This window comes from Scleropages formosus, chromosome 5, assembly GCF_900964775.1.
Source record: "Scleropages formosus chromosome 5, fSclFor1.1, whole genome shotgun sequence".
NCBI lineage: Eukaryota > Metazoa > Chordata > Actinopteri > Osteoglossiformes > Osteoglossidae > Scleropages > Scleropages formosus.
Window position 1 is genome coordinate 32,968,341 of NC_041810.1, and position 17,124 is coordinate 32,985,464.

The following is a 17,124-nucleotide window of genomic DNA, read 5'->3' on the forward strand; positions in this document are numbered from 1 at the left end:
AGGTAGGCTTGTTTACATGTGCTCACCAGCACGCGGCCACACACACAAATGCAGACAGATCCCACGTCCACACATGCAGACACACACAGTTGCTGACCTCATCAAAGTCGGCGATGATCTCATTAAGTAGCCTCAGACACTCGAGACCCTCCTTGTTGATGTCACATTCAGTATAGAACTCCTTGAAGTCTGGGACTGAGGCAAACATGACACACACGCAGTCGTAGGACTTGTAGTACAGGTCCTGGAAGAGAAGCAGAAACACCGTGCCCAAGGGCAGGGTCACCTCTGAATGCCAGAGTGACCTCTGAGTGTTTGTCACCATTTGCATCCTTGCACAACACGACAAGGGACAAAGGGAAAGGGCTGTGGATACCACAGCCTATTTACCTTAGTGAAATACCCTGAAGAAACTATTGTTCAGCAAGGTTCGTGTCACAGAATGTAGCACTACTATACCCAGTTTTGTACAGCGAACATGACATGTACCAAGGTAAGTCAAAAAGTATGCGCAATAATACGTCTTTGACCTGATATTCAATGTTGGGGCTACTTTTTTACAAATACTTTTTGATGTACACTGGAGGCAAAAGCTATGTGATAGAGGGAGATTAGTATAAATAAAGGCACTGACATACATGTATTCATTTAGCTGTTGCTTTCCTCCATAATTACTTACACTGATTTTAGCCAGCTGATTCAGACAGTTGGTATCAAAGTGGTTAGAGCTGCTGCCTTCAGATTTAAAGGTTGCAGGTTTGATCTCTGAGCGTAGTACCCTTCCACAAGGTACTTTCCCTAAATTGCTCGAATAAAATTATCCAGCTGTATAAATGGGTAAACAATTGTAACCTTAACATTGTAAGTTGCTTTGGAGAAAAGCGTCAGCTAAATGAATAAACGTCATTTATACAGATGAGTAATTTTTACTGTATCAATTCAGGGTAAGTACATTGATCAAGGATACTAGAGCAGGAGGTGGGATTGAAAGCTGGGTGCTTTGAGCACACGCAGCACTAAGCACTATGCAACCCAATTTGACTTCCAAAAATATTTCACCATGTTGGAGGAGAGGAACTAGAGCTAGAGCTAGGGCTGGTGTGTACAGTCATTCCCTGTTGAGACACAGTATCTGGACGGTTTCACTGCATTCTCGCTCTTAATTAAGTGAAAGTAAGTGCTGAGTGGAAAGTAAGCCCATTAGCAAAAGCAAGGTGCTGCAGTACAGCGATGAGTTTAAGTACAGCAGCGTATTTAAAGGCAGAACGCAACAAAAAGCCACACACACCACGCTCTTTGTGGGGCACTGCAGCCAACCACTGGCGTGCCACAGAAGGAACTGTGTCTGGAGTGGCTTTTAAAAACTGCATGCCCTGGCAAGGTACCCAGCACCAATAAAGTGCTTTTGGCCACTTGAATAGGAATCTGCAAACCCAGGAACCCACAGCTAAATTATACATATGGATGGTTCCTTATCCCTCACATTCTTCCCAACTCCCCTAAACAGGGCCGCCAATGTGTACTGTTTCTTAGAAATAAACACTCAGTGTGAGAACTGAGAGCTGTGAAGCAATTGCTGCCTGGCACACCCTAAATGTTTACCTTGTCTTAATTAAAGAAGTTTTTATAAAACAGTAGAAAACTCTGAAAAAGTTTTTAAGTGTTTTATTAGCTTATTTTAACCCTATGGTTTAAGTTAAAAACTCGACAATTACTGCTCAGAGCTCAACTGTGATGGATGTCTATCCAGGATAGGAAATTTGCTTAAATTTTTAGTTGGACAGGCAAAATTTTTGGACAATAAATTAAGGTAAAATAGTAAGAAATTCAAAGGGGGGTGCAGTGGTGCAGTGGGTTGGACCAGGTCCTGCTCTCTAATGGGTCTGGGGTTCGAGTCCTGCTTGGGGTGCCTTGCGATGGACTGGCGTCCCGTCCTGGGTGCGTCCCCTCCCCCTCTGGCCTTACGCCCTGTGTTGCTGGGTAGGCTCCCGCGACCCAGCATGGGACAAGCGGTTCAGAAAATGTGCGTGTGTATTAAGAAATTCAATACAAAACAGTTATCACAAAGAAACCACTCGACGTCACTAATTGCATTACCAGCATTTTTCTTACAAAATCATTTCATCACTAGAAAGTGGCAAAATTTGTTAAAAATAAAGGTAAACAGCTCCAAAATCTTCATATTTTCAATGATTTCTTTCAAGGAAATACCTTTATTCATTTAGTTGACACTTTTCTCCAAAGCAACTCATAGCACTGAGGTTACAATTATTTACCATGTATAAAGCTGAGTAATTTTACTGGAGCAATCTTGGGTAAGCATCTTGTTCAAGGGAACTACAGCCCAAGGTTGGATCAGACCTGCAACCTTTGGAGCCAAAGGCAGTAGCACTAATCACTACACTACCAGCAGTCCCACTTAGCATTACTACTACCTTTAGTAGTACTATGTAATCAAAACATCACACAATTTATCACCAGTTTTTTGCAGCAAAAGGTTCCAACAGAAAATGTGAGGAAAAAGAAAGAATTGATTTTTTTTTTATGTTTGATCATTTTAGGGAAGGAAAGTAATTTAGGCTAACTGTCAAGTTTCATACGGTGAGAATTCATAGCATTTTACAGAGTACAAAATTTAAAAATGAAACTGAAGTACAGAGTTATGACATATTGAAAGGTAAATGAGCATGTAAATCTCTATGGAAAGAATAATTTCCTGGTGGCATGATATATAGAAGTGCAGAAGTGCTCCTGACTTTCCTAAAAAGAATCAAGTTTATTACATGCTGTAAATCACATCACATAGAAAATATAACTGTGTGAACAATAAATGAATGTGTTGAGCTTCTTAAGGGATATTTTAAGGGATATTTTAAACATTAACAATTATTTTTCTCCTTCTATTATGTTCAAAAATTGGACAAGAGAAACATTTGATGGGACAGGTGAAATGTAATACATATACCTGTCCCACAGACAACCAAACACAAAAACTTAACGCTGCACCGCTGCTCATCCTGCTAAGTGGTTATCGAAGATGACAACTGGCATATATTGTACAGGGCAACACATTCCTTTTCATTCACTTTTAATGAGATTCAGTCACAACCTGTATTTGAGTGCACATCGTGAAGGTGAGAGGATGCACACTCCTCCTCCACAGTTTCTGTCACATCCTGGCTGTATGTCACAAGTACAGAGGCCCTGTGGTGAATCACTAAAGCTGACCGGAGGAGCTGAAGGTTACTCATCACAGGCAACATTCTAGTCGCCAACATGCCACAGACACTTGGTTTGATTTCAGCCCCACCGTTTCTTACGAATCAACTGTCCTTTCACAGAAGGCGTGCCAATTGTAGTGTGAGTGAGCCCAGCTGTTACACATGCTATTGCTGGCCCACCTGCAGACCATGCCCACCGTGACCATTCGCACAAACATGTTACACATGGGTGTTCCAGTGGAGGGAATGGAGTGACAATGCAATGCACATTAACACCTTCAACAGCATTGCTTATAGGGAAATCCAGGTAGTTCTTCGGAAAAACCAGACAAGTGATGGCACAGAGCATCACTTTACTTTTTTGCTTCATCATTTGATTCATTCAGTATATTTGATTTTAGTTAAATTCTGAAAAGTCAAAGTAAAGACAAAAAAAACCCAGTACAGGATGTCCTCGACAAATTTGACTTCATTAGTCAAAAAATTTACAGTGTTATATTAACTATAAGGCATAAGCAACTACCATGCGTGAACGCTACATTGTATAAAAGAGCTTTGTTATATTTTTCTCTAATTTCTCAAAGTATTCAAGTAAAAATAACACTAATATAGAAAAATAGTCTCATAATTACATTTTCACGCTGCAGCATTATTTTCACTTTCATTTCTAAATCTCTTGTCTTTTGCTTTTTTCTTTCCAGCACCACCAGAACTCTCACTTTTTCATTCATTAGTCAATTTAAATAATTGTTAGACACCCAAGCACTCACGAGACTCTGATAATAAGAAATACAGTTTCCTGAGAAGGTTAGGCATACAAAAGAAGTCAAGGACCACCCGTAAAAGGCAAAAGAGAATTCTTTAGCATGACCATTAACATAACAACCTGATAACAACTAAAAGTAACAACCAAGCCAATTTTTTTGGCCATTTGAGCACATTTTTGTAAGAAAAATCCTGGGTTTCCTCATACCACTGATCACACTGGCAACTTCGTCATGTGCATTTTGGGCTTTGACACCACTGTCAGTGTGAACCAGAGGCCATGGGATCCTGCAGCTGTGAGCACACGTGTGGTGGGATGGATGACCAAGTAGGATGGCAACCTCCCGGGGCTCCTACCTTGTGTTTTCCAGTGAATATAGTGTTTGTGAGGAGTCCCACCTCATTTTTTTTGTTCTCCCCAACGAAGAGTGCGGCTACATGAGCTGGCAGCACATTCTCCAGCAGCAGCCGGTTGAGGTTCTCCCGGGTTTCGATCTCGTCTTGCTCTGTGCGGTTCTTATGTTTCAGCAAGAAGTCCTGGCGGCAGCAGTACTCGTTCTGTCGCAGTGGGAAGAAAGGTGAAGATGGAACCTGCCAGATAGAAGCTTTGGGGACATGGTGCCATGAAGAGGGTTTTTCTTACCTGTCGTATGATGATGAGCATGGTGACCAGGAACAGAGTGATGTACATGCAGCTCATCACCTGAGGGTGCTTCACTAGGCCCAGTTGAAGCAGGATGTCTATGGACATTAGGCTGCGGGATGCAGGGAAACACAGCCAGTGTCAACATGGCATCAGCAGTGGGACTATGGGTTAATAATCCAGACTTCAGGCAGGAAACAGAGGGCTCTATTTCTTATCCTAATTTTATTTAAAACACTGTGAAAAACCAAATGGATAACATATGCACACAGCCCATAGTGGCGATCTTGTATTAGTGCTATTATCCAGTTTATATTCTTTTCAGGTGCTTTTATCCGAAAATCTGTGGCACAGTAAAAGCACATCATAATATTTACCAAAGCAGCTCATGGTACCCTGGACAAAGAATAAATATGAACAATACACATGAACTTGTTTACGTTATCCCTTGTTACTTTTTTGTTAATGAATGAACGAACAAACTAATGAATGAACGAATGTATTTATTTATTCATTCATTAATTAAACTTTATTAATCACAGAGGAAAAGTCTACTCGGTTACAACTACATCATAAAATATACAATAAACATGCAAAAAATAGACACTGTAAGCCTGTGGGTGGTCCAGTCGGGGGCCTCTGTCCCCTATCTTGAGAGCCAGCTGCTGGTGCTTAAGGACCAGTTGAAGGGACTGTAAAAGCAGTTAGCTTAAGGACTTGAGGAAGGGGCATTTGGGAAGATGTCAAACATGTGGGCTGGCAAAGGAAAGCGTTTTATTTCTATTTTGCTTTGGTTATAGCCTTTCACCAAGCAGGGCCTGTTTCGGTTGAGGTTCATAATAAACCTCTTTTGTTGAAACGTCCTGTTGCCCCATGCATTAGTCCTGACCTGTGGCTACCTCCGCCCTAAAACCGGTCACAAGTCATGGATACATACATACAGCAACAAAACTGAGATAAATAAGTAGATAAAAAAGCCTTAAATAAGCAAACATATTTCTATACAGAGGGAAAAGGATGAAGTGAGGTAGCACAAGGTGCAGTGAAAGAGCACAGAAATTATTTTAAATTATGCTAAGTCTTTAATAGCAGAATTTAAGAGTGGTTCTCAAACCACTGTCTTAAAGAGACATGTCTTTATTTAACTCTTTACTGGTTTTGCATTTCTACTACTGTCAAACTTTTTCAGTAATATATTTTAAAAAACAATTTTTAAGTATTGTAAGTTAATATTGTTTATTTGAATAGGAATGTGGCATAAGTAAATTAAACAATAATACATTACACAATGTAACAGAAATTTTATAATGTCGATTTTTCTGCATTTTCCATTCAGTTTAAGCATTATTTCATACTATATGTAAGTTTTTATAAAAATATTTCACATTCTTGAAATGAGTGAACTTTGACACTGGATTCCAAGCACTGAATATTCCAGTACCTTTTCAGATCTGATGCTTTCTACAATGTTTTGGTACTTTCTAAAATGTTCTGGTGCCTTCTAGAATCTTCCAATGGCTGTAAAGTACCAATTTAAAACTTACACTCGAGAAGAACTAGTGGTATTTTTGTACTCGGTAAACTTTAACTAATCATAGTCAACACAAAAATCAATATAACTAAGAAATTAGAAAAGTGTTGTTGCATTGGTTTATTTTAAAATGAAACAAGCATGCCTTTTCAAGGCAGGCAGATGGTCCTAATTGGAATACCTGCTGTTGTTAACATTGTGGTAGAGGATGCGTCCGTAGCAGTGGAAGAGCTGACCACCTGAACTGAGGATGATGATGTAGTAGGCTGTGGAGGCTATGATGAGGAAGGCCAGCTTCAGCTCAAAGCTGACCCTCAGGAACACACCACAAGCAATGAGAGCCAGGACACAGCAGTACACAGAGTACTGGGGGGACAGAAGAAAGCTGTCAGGCTGCAGCACAGCTATCCAACAGAACAGAGCCAACCAACACTATCAACATAATCTTCTCATAGTACCAGCTGTTATGGATCCCTGTGCCCAGAACAAGAGGGCATCACAGGGCTTTAGATAGTTGTGCACCATCACTGTGTTACTCTTGGTGGGATTGTAGGGGCTTCTTATTGCTACCAAGGAGTCTGGCACACAAGGACCTGTGCGAAAAGCAGTATTACTCACAGGCAGGTAGAAGAGCGTGTCCTCCAGGTCCAGCAGCTGACTGTGGTTCAGATAGGTTATGGTGGTGTTGTTGGCCTCACATGGGCTCCAGGGGCTCACAAAGCACTGTGAGAGTAGAGTTTGTGGGAGTTTACATTGTAAAGGTCACTAGTCCTATTTAGATATTAGTAATACTCCCATCCGAGTTCCGAGAATTCAACTTTACAAGACGTTTCACTTAATACACCTACTTTGCCTTATGACTTAATACACGTACTTTGGCTTACGAGGCATTTCTTCTTGTCTTTATGAGGACCGAACATGCATTTTTTGCAACAGCTGAGCAGTGAAACCAGATCAACTATGTGTTCTTCACAATTATTGTTTGTATCAAGCTTCATTAACTTCTGAACTTCAATTGTTTACTGGTTTCTCCAGGGTTAATCTGACTGCATTTGAACTGTCCGAACTATGTTCACTTTTTTAGTTAGTGTCAGTTCATTTGCCTTGTTTTAATTGTTTTCTTTGACTTTACAGTTTTTTTGTTTAATTAAATATTTAATTATGGCTGTATGGTAGTGCAGCAGGTAGTAATTCCACATAAATTTTTTTAATATTGAAACTAATGATAATTACATACTTGAGACACGAGAACAGGAGAACATACATGAGAATTCATGTCACAATGGGTTTTTCTGGAGTTCATCAGCTTTGTAAGGTGGGGGAAGGCTATTTAACTGTAACGTCATTAACATCAGTAACTGAATTGCACACGCAATAATAATAATAATAATAATAATAATAATAATAATAATAATAATAATAATATGAGCTGCATTACCAGGCTGAAGACAGCAACAATGATGATGATGGTAGTAGAGAAAATTGCCAGGGGAAGACGCACCCATGGCTTTTTTCCCACCGCCTCGGACATGGTGGACAACCACTGACATGATGCCAGCTTATCTGGGAACAAGCGCTGCAAGGGCCAAGGTGAAGGGGGTGGAGGTGTGGGGAGGGAGGGAGAAAGAGGTGAAAAGAAAAGAAAATGGGTTGAGTTGAGGAAAAAGGAGGGCAGATACAGAGGAAAGAGATGCAGAGAATAAAAACATTTTGCCGGAAATGAAGGAGAAAAAAGAAGGGTTTGGCATCGGTGACACAGGAGGGAAACAAAAACAAGATTAGTACAGAAGGAATACAAAAGCACCATGAGACCGGGTTCGAGGGAGGGAACAGCAGAGAGAAAACAGAGATCTCAGAGCAGTTAATTAAATCTCGTGAAGCCAGTAATTAAATATGGTAAAGCACAACACTGCAAGCCATCAGAGACTAATCTCATAACAGTGAATGATGCTCCTTCTTACACACTCCTCTTACATCACTTCAGTCACTTAAATATTGCTGAACTAGAGGTGAATAGACACAGCCTGCCTCCACGACAAAACCTTCAACATATGAAGTTGAACGCATTGCAGGAATGTCTGTGTCATGAGAAATCACTCTATATGTTTTCACTAAGCTATCACACTGCTGAATGACCATGTTTCCTTGGGGTCGGGTGGGTGCAAGGTGTACCGTCCATGTGGCTCTGAAATGCATCCACCACACTACATAGGTGTGAAGAAACTATCATGAACCACTGACCTGGAGGTGACCTGCAAAACAGACCCCTGCAGTCACCAGGAGGATAAATGCCAGCACGCCAAAAGACACCCCCAGCGTTTGGGGCCTGAGGGAAAACAGGGGTAAGTGAGCACCAAAAACAAGAGCTCAAAGGAAACTTTCTTGCCATGATGAGGTTAGTAATGTTGCAAGTGCAAAGAACTAACATAACATACCAGACTAACATGGAAAAGCATAGCTACTAAATATGGCTTCTTGTTTTCTCATAGGACAACCTGCGTTAAGAAGTCAGGTGCTCATGTCCCCGTCGCATGTTGTAGAAAGGACATAGATGTCAAGCTGCTACTTTCAGTTGTGGCACAGTTGCAGATATTTCTGGGGTGATACTAGCTAGTATTTCTGGTTTATTTGATTAAATGAGAGATATGCAAAGGAATGAGGTGAACATACTGAATCATTTTTGTTCAGTAAAGGAAGACATATAAAACAATAAAGGTCAAAGTAATTAAACTTGAAGAAAGTAACTAAGTAAACCCATAAAGGCACAACCACTGAATCACTGAGATCAAGAGATCAATAATTACGATAGAAATGTTATTTAATCAATGCTATATAATCATACAATGTACATGCATGAACAAAGAATCTATACTGTTAATGGTGTTTTTCGGCAAACCACATCTCACTCAGACTCTATAGATAAGCTCTTACTCTTTTGTGATGAACATCTGGATAAAAAAGATGCAGAAGAAGATGAATGTGGTACAACCAATGTAGTACTTGAAGCTTGGAAGGTCAATAGCTCGGTACTAGAGAACAGAAAGCAATGCGTTTTTAACTCCTTAAAATAATAGCTCTGCGTTCATAACCTTTAATGAGAGAAAAACATTTAAAATTGGGTTTATTTTCCATAAGCACAGTTATACACTATATTACAGTTTTTTTGTCTGCAAGAGTTTTTCTAACTCATGGACTTACATTAATGACTCTTATACAGAGGAAAACTGAGATGATCTTCAACCTTCACCACCATCTATTTTACATCTTGGGTGCAACCTTACCTGTTTCTCCAGGTCTTTCTTTGTGAACCAAAGCGTGAGGCTGCAGATCTCCTCCGACTTGACCCACTGCCTGAGGAAAAGATGAACACAAGAGCTGAACTCTACACAAAACAGGCCTCCCACCTCCCATACATATCTCATCAAATACATAAATCCCCAAATACTTGCAACACTTTCAGATACCTCAGCAGGTGACTGCTTACTAAGTGCTAACAAACTTGGGAATAATCTACCAGGATAAGCATGTAAGGAATCCCCAGTAGCTGGTATTAAACAAGCCTAAATTGTTCAATAAAAAACAGTGGTATACATACAAACAGATATTTGTATGTATGTATGTATAGGATGTATTTATTTATCTAGTATATGTATGGTGGAACATGGAAGTGCTTACAACATTAAGAAGGAAGGAAAAAATATTAGACAAAAATGTTACAAGTGTAAAAGATTAATCCTTTTATCATAAATTATCCTAAACATAAGCAACTGAACTACTTAGCTAGTTAAAGAAAACTGAGTGGCAAGAACGTGAAGAACAGCTAAATTAGTCCATCCATCAGTGTGCTTTGAGAAAAGAAGAACAGAATCATACACAGAACATTTAATTTTCATTTAATATTAATTTAAACATACTTAATAGTAGTGTCTATTGCAAGAAACTACAAATATCAACTTACACACACACACATTTTCAGAACCGCTTGTCCCATACGGGGTCACGGGGAACCGGAGCCTACCCGGTAACATTTACCGGGTATCAACTTACATTTCTTTTCAAATGTTTTGAGGGACATTTTTATCACAAAAATGTTCAGAGTAGTTTGATTTTTTAACAGTAAATAATCACAATACACACCAAGCAGCTACATTGTGAGGAAAAGCACAAACTCATATGGCATTCATTCCCATAGTGCTCATCTCCAGAGAAATGTAAGAACGGGACTGTTGGGTGTCAATTCAAAGCAGGGCACTGACTAAAAAAAGTTTGCATAAATGTGTTTCATTTACGAATGGATGTTTGCATTTCTGAAAATACTGATTATACATCAGATATAAAGGTATTAATTAAATGGGTTTGTAAAAATAAACATTTGCAATTCAAACATTCCCAAATCAAGGAATGGGTGTACTTTAAAAACAGGGTTTATTTAAAATAATCTGAGATTATTTATATATCTATATTTAGCATAGATGGTAGTTGTTAATCTTAAAATAACAGCAGAAGAGAGCAGAGGAACCCACTTGCTGGAGCTAAGTTCATCGATGGTCGTAGTCATCTCATTGTGGAGCTCTTCATCAAACTTGCTCTTCTGGGACTTGTTCCTACATGGAGGTTTGACAAAACAGTGAGTAAGAAGCAGACATATGGAGAGGGAAAGACAGACACAAGAAGCTGAGACTTCTGCAGGTTACTCCATTCCAAGTCAATCTCGATGAGCATGCTGGGAAAGTGAAGGTTTGCCGTTTGTGAGTAGGTAGCAAAGCACATGTCTGAATTTGTTTGTGCATATGAGCAGGAAGTAGAATCCCATGTGGCAAAGTAGTCCCTGTTCGTGAGAATGCACCTTATCCCCCCAGCATGAGGAAGGAAATATGATGGTTCCCAACACACAATAGTTAATGGTAGAAGGAAACTCTGTCAAGGTCAAACAGCAGACCATGGAGGCTTAGTATGAACAGGTTAATACCCATGCCTGTGTGTTGAATTGTGTACACGGGTCAAATAGCCAAGCACATGAACAGACAGGACGAAGGAAGGGAGGATAAAGAAGGCGCCCATGGCGTTAGTGGTGAGACCATCCTACTTGGCTATGTGGACAAGCCAACATGACTCACTCACTTATTGATTGTGAGTGGAGGGGCAGGGGAGGGAAACGGCTCCTCTAAGCACTCATCTGGGCTGTTGGGGACCAACAGTTTCAGAAAGTCATTGAGCACCGAGCAAACCAGGAACAACAGCATGCATACTGGGAGCTTCTACCCATCAATTTCTCAAAAGACAGCACAACCCAGACATCCCTTATCAATCTATGGAAATGCTTTTTACTGAAGGGAATCCTTAGTTCACTGTCATTGCCTTGATTCAGAATTTAAGCTTTTTAATGAAGAAATGTATGAACAAAAACCGTTAATTCCGCAGAGGGAAACTGCAAAAGGTTGCAGTAGCATGCAACCTGCAACATACAGCATACACACAACAAAGAGCAAGTCTTCAGATGAGCCAGTTAACGTACAGTACATCATACACCTTCCCACATTTCCAGTTACACACCAACCCGACCTTGCTTAAGTTAGGACATATTGTACATTTGTTTTAATCACTTTCATAAACTAACACAAATACTTTTTATTATATGAATTATAACAAGGTGCAGTGGTGCAGCGGGTTTGGCTGGGTCCTGCTCTCTGGTGGGTCTAGAGTTCAAGTCCTGCTTGGGGTGCCTTGTGACAGACTGGTGTCCCGTCCTGAGTGTGTCCCCTCCCCTCCGGTCTTGCACCCTGTGCTGCTGGGTTAGGCTCCGGTTTGCTGTGACCCCACTTGGGACAAGCAGTTTCAGACAGTGTGTGTATATGAAGTATACCATGACATTTAATAAGCAAGATTTGAGGCATTACTTTGAAGACCTGTAAAATACATTTGTCAGTGTTGTGTTGTTGCATTCTGGGAAGATGTTCTGTAATTGTCTCTGGAAAGATTCTTGCTTACCTTTCCATAATTTTGGAACAGGGCACCGATCGCAAAGGGATATCCTGAAAGGAAGAATGAGAAGTTTTCTTTACAGTTAAGTTACTGGCCTAACAACTGACTTACAGAAACCATCATAAACTGCCAAATAAACCAAATAAACTGATAAAGATTGGTGAAAATCAATCCTCTCATCCACATCCTCCAGTTTACTATGATAAAGCATTCCTGAAATATTTCCTCCTTTGCCTCTCCCTCTGGAGCTCCATGGCCATTCAAGAAGTATCAGCCCACTTGCCTACTCCTTAGTTCTGATACTATCACTACGTCTGGAAAACCTTACAGTTTGGCAGAATGTTTCTGTCTCCTCAGTCATCATAAAGAAGTAATCCACTTGCCTTGCAACGAGTTTTGCCATTGACCATGGCTTCAGCACTGTAAGCCTCCCGGCCCTGTAAGTGAGCGAAAGGCTTGACGGCACCCCAGGACTCCAGATAGCGGGTCATCCGAACAGAGGCCCGCATTTTCAACCCGTCGCTCACGCGTGCTTTTGTGAGATTACGGTCATTGGGGCCTTGTTCCTTGGACTGCTGAGACAAAAAGAGAGGACCACAGAGGGCTGGTGAGCCCAACCGCACACTTGACTACCCCTCTGCCCCTACCAGGACAAAAATAAATCTGCAAAAAAGATTCTGCATTGTGAATGGCTCAATCCGATTCTTACCCGAGGGTCAATGACCAGGTAAGTCTTGACGTTCTGCTCCTTCAGATACTGGTCTCTTAGATGCCCGTTTCCTTCTTCCACTTCATAGGCCTTATTAAGGTGCTTTAAAGTAGCTTCTGTGATGTGCACACGTCTGTCCAGACAGGAAGGCAATTCAAAAACTGCAAATAACCTTCTCTGATGGTCTGACGTACTGCTGATAGCAGCATGGAGTTCCATACTTACCCTGGAACACCTCCGGACTCCATGTGATTAGCCAGGGTGACATCATGGGACCACACATCAAACTGCCACTTGCGAAGGCCAATCACACCACACAGCACGTTGCCAGAATGCACGCCCACTCTCATGTTAATATCCACACCTGTGGCTTCTCGCACCTGTCTGAGATGTTGAAAAGGGACACAGCTGTGCTGATGCAGAGTTGAAAAGTGCTTCTGTATAAATCTGAGCAGTAATAAAATGCTGCTTGTTTTTTCTGTGACACAGGGCTGCTTGTGCTTCCTCTTGGCTTGGCCAGTGCCACACAGTATGCATCAGTAGCAGCAGCTACACAAGACCAAGAAGCAGCCACAAATACCTTTCAGTGTCAGCTGTACACCTGACACTCCACTCCATCATCACTCAAGCCTGTGTACACAAAGTCCCACCCCTTATTAACTCCGCTTTTGTCATTCACCATCAGCGTGGACTCTGTGGAAGAGCATCAGGCCTTAAAAGGTCAGACTCATTGGATTACCATCTTTTTTTTGTCTATTGTTTTGAATATACTGCATTCACAATATTATGCCAACAGTGACCACATTACAGCACTAAAACAAAGTTAAAAGCACAGCTTTAAGAGATTGCAGCTGAACTAAATATTAATTCTGAGTTTGAATTTGGAATATAAATATTTAAGTGGAAATGCCCAGTGAGAAACTGTGAAACTTCTACTTACTTTTCTGTCAATTTCAGCAAATATGAAAACAGTCTGCACTCATATAGTATCAGAAGTAACCCATAGAAACTTGGCGAAAATTAGTGTTCCAAGCCCTTGATGTAACTGTACTTTCAAATTGGCACAGAGTGTGTCAGATGAACTGTAAGCTGGAAGAGCGCATTAAAACTCTGAGATAAAGCCGCTGATGCACCACTTGTTTCACAAAAGAAATTCATTCAGCTTAGTCTGTTTAAATCTGAGGTTATTAACCTTTTCTATAATACAGACCATTTCAGGTATTTGATGTAAGCAAAAGATCCACTTCTAAAGTGTCCATAAATATATTACAGGGAAATTTTGGACTCATTTTACATTTATATTTACATTTATTCATTTGTTTTTCTCCAAAGCAATTTTCAATGAACGCTATGTATTAGTCCTTCACCTCTTCACCCAAGATGACTGACAGTGCTAGATATACTACAGTATAATACTTACAGTGAGTCACTCATTTACACACATTCTCTGTCACACATATACACTAAAGGCAATTTACAGTCACTACTTCACTTGCATGTTTCCGTGTCATGACAACTGAAACCATATCTTTGACTGTGGGAAGAAACAGGAGCACTTGGTAATTGCACTGAAAAATAATTCACATTGAATTATTTCACAGACATTTATAGTACTGATGGGGTTAATAATGGTCCCCGATTTACAATGGGGTTCCGTTCCGTGAAACCTATCATAACATGAAAATATCCTAAATTGAAAATGCATTTAATACACCTAATACACACCTCTGCGTGACAGACCGGGAGATGCGGATCGCTGCCGCTGCCCAGCATGGTGAGAGAGTATCGCCCCACACATCGCTTGCCCGGGAAAAAAATCTAAACTCAAATTTGAAGTACAGTTTCTACTGAATGTCTATTGCCAGTTCACCATCATAAAGTCAAAAAAATCGCAAGTCAAACCATCATAAATCAGGGACCACTTGTAATAGTACAGCAAGAGTGTTATTTTCAAAGTAAGGTTGCATTTCTCAGACCCCCTGAAGTCCACAGATCTCAGGCTAAGAAGCCTTGACTTTTACATTATAAGCTGGCTCTCTGATGTTCTCCTGACCCCAGTCCTTCAAGAGAAAGGCCTGCACCAGCAATATATGCAGGTTTTACCACAGCAATTGCAAGACTTTTTAAGGGGAGTTTCAAGGGGGGTCTCAATGTTCAAATCCAATCATCCTTGAACACCAGTCACCAATTCAGACTGAGAATGGCTGATCTACCCTTGTCAGCTCATGTAACATGTTTATGTAGTGTTCATTATTACTGTTTAAAAAAAATGAGAGGGAAGGATTAGACCAACATATAAATTATACAAAAGTATAAAAATCTCTACCAACCTTCATTCTTTGCATATGCTATTTTCTGAAGTTCTTCAAAAGTTGAACGATTGGAAGAAAAACACAATTTAACAAAGGGGCTCCGTCACAGTTCACTGATCCATTGAAGACCTAATTTTATTTTGCTCTGACGCTAGAACTCCTGAAGTCACTGTAAATAAACTCCACACCTGCGCCCACCACCATCTTTCATCCCTGTGTTAAATTAATATAGAAAGATTTAGTCTGAAACTTTATACATTAATGCTCACTCTCATTGGAGTGTTTCAAATTAGAATACAAATGGAAATCTTCTAAGGTGCAAATTCCCAAGCAAAATAACAGGCTTGCATGCTCCAAAATATGTCTAGTGATAAATTATTTTAGTTGATACTTGCTCAGGAATAAGTTTTTTTTTTTTTAACTCTGATTATCATACGTAAATGTATTATCATTTGTATCGGCCTGTGTCAGTCTCTGTTGGTTTTTCAGAAAATATTCTTTATAAAACTGTTCTACCAAAACTTCTGCAATTCAAGCTTCAAAAACATGTCTCATCAAGATAGCACACTAAATAAAAAAGTGAATAGTAACTGAATCTAATATTTCTAGTGGATTCCTTCCTAATTTATAGTGACAGATTTGAGGTAAAATTCTGAGCGAAATTTCCAGGCAGTATTATAGAAACATATAAGAGAATCGGTTAGAAACTGTCTCCACAGTACAAGGTACTAGATACCATACACCACGGTACTGCAAGAGCTAAAATATTGATCTCTTATTAAGGTATTTAAAAGTGACATCTGATGCTTGAAACGAAGGCTGATCTCACCCACTGTATGTCTGACTCCAGCATAAGGCTTAAGCATGTGTATTTGTCAAGGTAACGCTACTTACTAATGGTCAATTTTTTTTAACTTTATTACTTTCAAGGATGTTTTCCCGATGTCAGCTACACATGACAGAGTGTTTTCTATTTTTACCTCTGTAGTGTACTGCATGCCTTGTTCCTCTCTCTGGATAAGAGTAACATGAGTGTCATGTTAACATTAAGGGGCTACCTTTTACATTCCCCAAGACACACATTACGTTTCTCTGAAACTGATTATGTGCTCACTTATAAGTGGTGTTTATTTTGACTCTGGGAATTTGCTGGACAGGATTTGCATGTCAGAGCAGTGCCAGCCATTTGCGCACAGCTAATTAATTGCTGGCGCCAACATGGTATGTTCTCTGCACGCTGTTACTTTGGCAGTGCAGTGCTGAGGGATAATGAATGAACTCTTATTTTCTTAATAAACTGCCAAAGTACATCATGAAACAATTTTCTTTCAGTCTGTAAAAGCAATTGCCGCAAGCTTCTGTAATGTCCCTTTGGGAGAGTGCTGTGGATTTCTCATTGTCCAGAAACTGAAGAAAGCAGGTGGTGGACGGCTTGTCCCACAGTGCCTGCTCGTGGCCCTTGATCCCCTCTTTAACCTTAGTCACCACCACTTCATTCATGCTTCCCCAAACTTACTTGATGGCCTCACACATGTCCAGCCCCATTTTCACACAGTTCTTGGCATGTTTGGGCAGTGAGACGGGAAGACCGGACACACAGTAGTAACAGTCTCCTAGGATCTTGATTCTCATGCATTCGTTCTCCTGAAATACAACCAAAGGCAAACTATTTAACCCACTGGCTGAAGAGTAGTACAAAATATTACTGATTACGCATGATAACTTTTCAAAACTTTTAAAATAATATTAAACATACTGAACAATCATTAGATGATGAAATGGTGTTAGAGTTAAAAGAGGTACAAGTCAATATGTAATTAAATTATATGGAAATGTACAAAATGTAATAGTGTTATAAGGTCAGCCCTTATGTATATATAGATTTTTTATTTAATGTAAACAAAAAAGTGATGATATAACACAAATGCATTAATGAGGAAGGTGAGTGGCCAAAATGTGTT

General features: G+C 40.1%; 1 protein-coding gene across 10 annotated transcripts in view; it reads right to left on the bottom strand.

Moving 5' to 3' along the window:
* Positions 1–17,124, bottom strand: part of LOC108932972 (adenylate cyclase type 2-like) — a 73,863-nt gene that overhangs the window by 7,307 nt on the left and 49,432 nt on the right. For 2 of the 10 annotated variants that reach the window (XM_029252062.1, XM_018749717.2), the window contains 16 exons: positions 16,680–16,807; positions 13,077–13,235; positions 12,852–12,984; positions 12,526–12,717; positions 12,149–12,192; positions 11,282–11,341; positions 10,684–10,764; positions 9,442–9,511; positions 9,092–9,189; positions 8,402–8,486; positions 7,599–7,736; positions 6,779–6,883; positions 6,342–6,526; positions 4,630–4,741; positions 4,344–4,544; positions 98–244 (listed from right to left, as the gene is read on the bottom strand). In XM_029252062.1, the coding sequence (XP_029107895.1) occupies positions 98–244; positions 4,344–4,544; positions 4,630–4,741; positions 6,342–6,526; positions 6,779–6,883; positions 7,599–7,736; positions 8,402–8,486; positions 9,092–9,189; positions 9,442–9,511; positions 10,684–10,764; positions 11,282–11,341; positions 12,149–12,192; positions 12,526–12,717; positions 12,852–12,984; positions 13,077–13,235; positions 16,680–16,807 (1,938 nt within the window). The remainder of the gene's footprint in view (positions 1–97; positions 245–4,343; positions 4,545–4,629; positions 4,742–6,341; positions 6,527–6,778; positions 6,884–7,598; positions 7,737–8,401; positions 8,487–9,091; positions 9,190–9,441; positions 9,512–10,683; positions 10,765–11,281; positions 11,342–12,148; positions 12,193–12,525; positions 12,718–12,851; positions 12,985–13,076; positions 13,236–16,679; positions 16,808–17,124) is intronic. The other 8 variants (XM_018749718.2, XM_018749716.2, XM_018749720.2 and 5 more) reach the window with 6 other exon arrangements.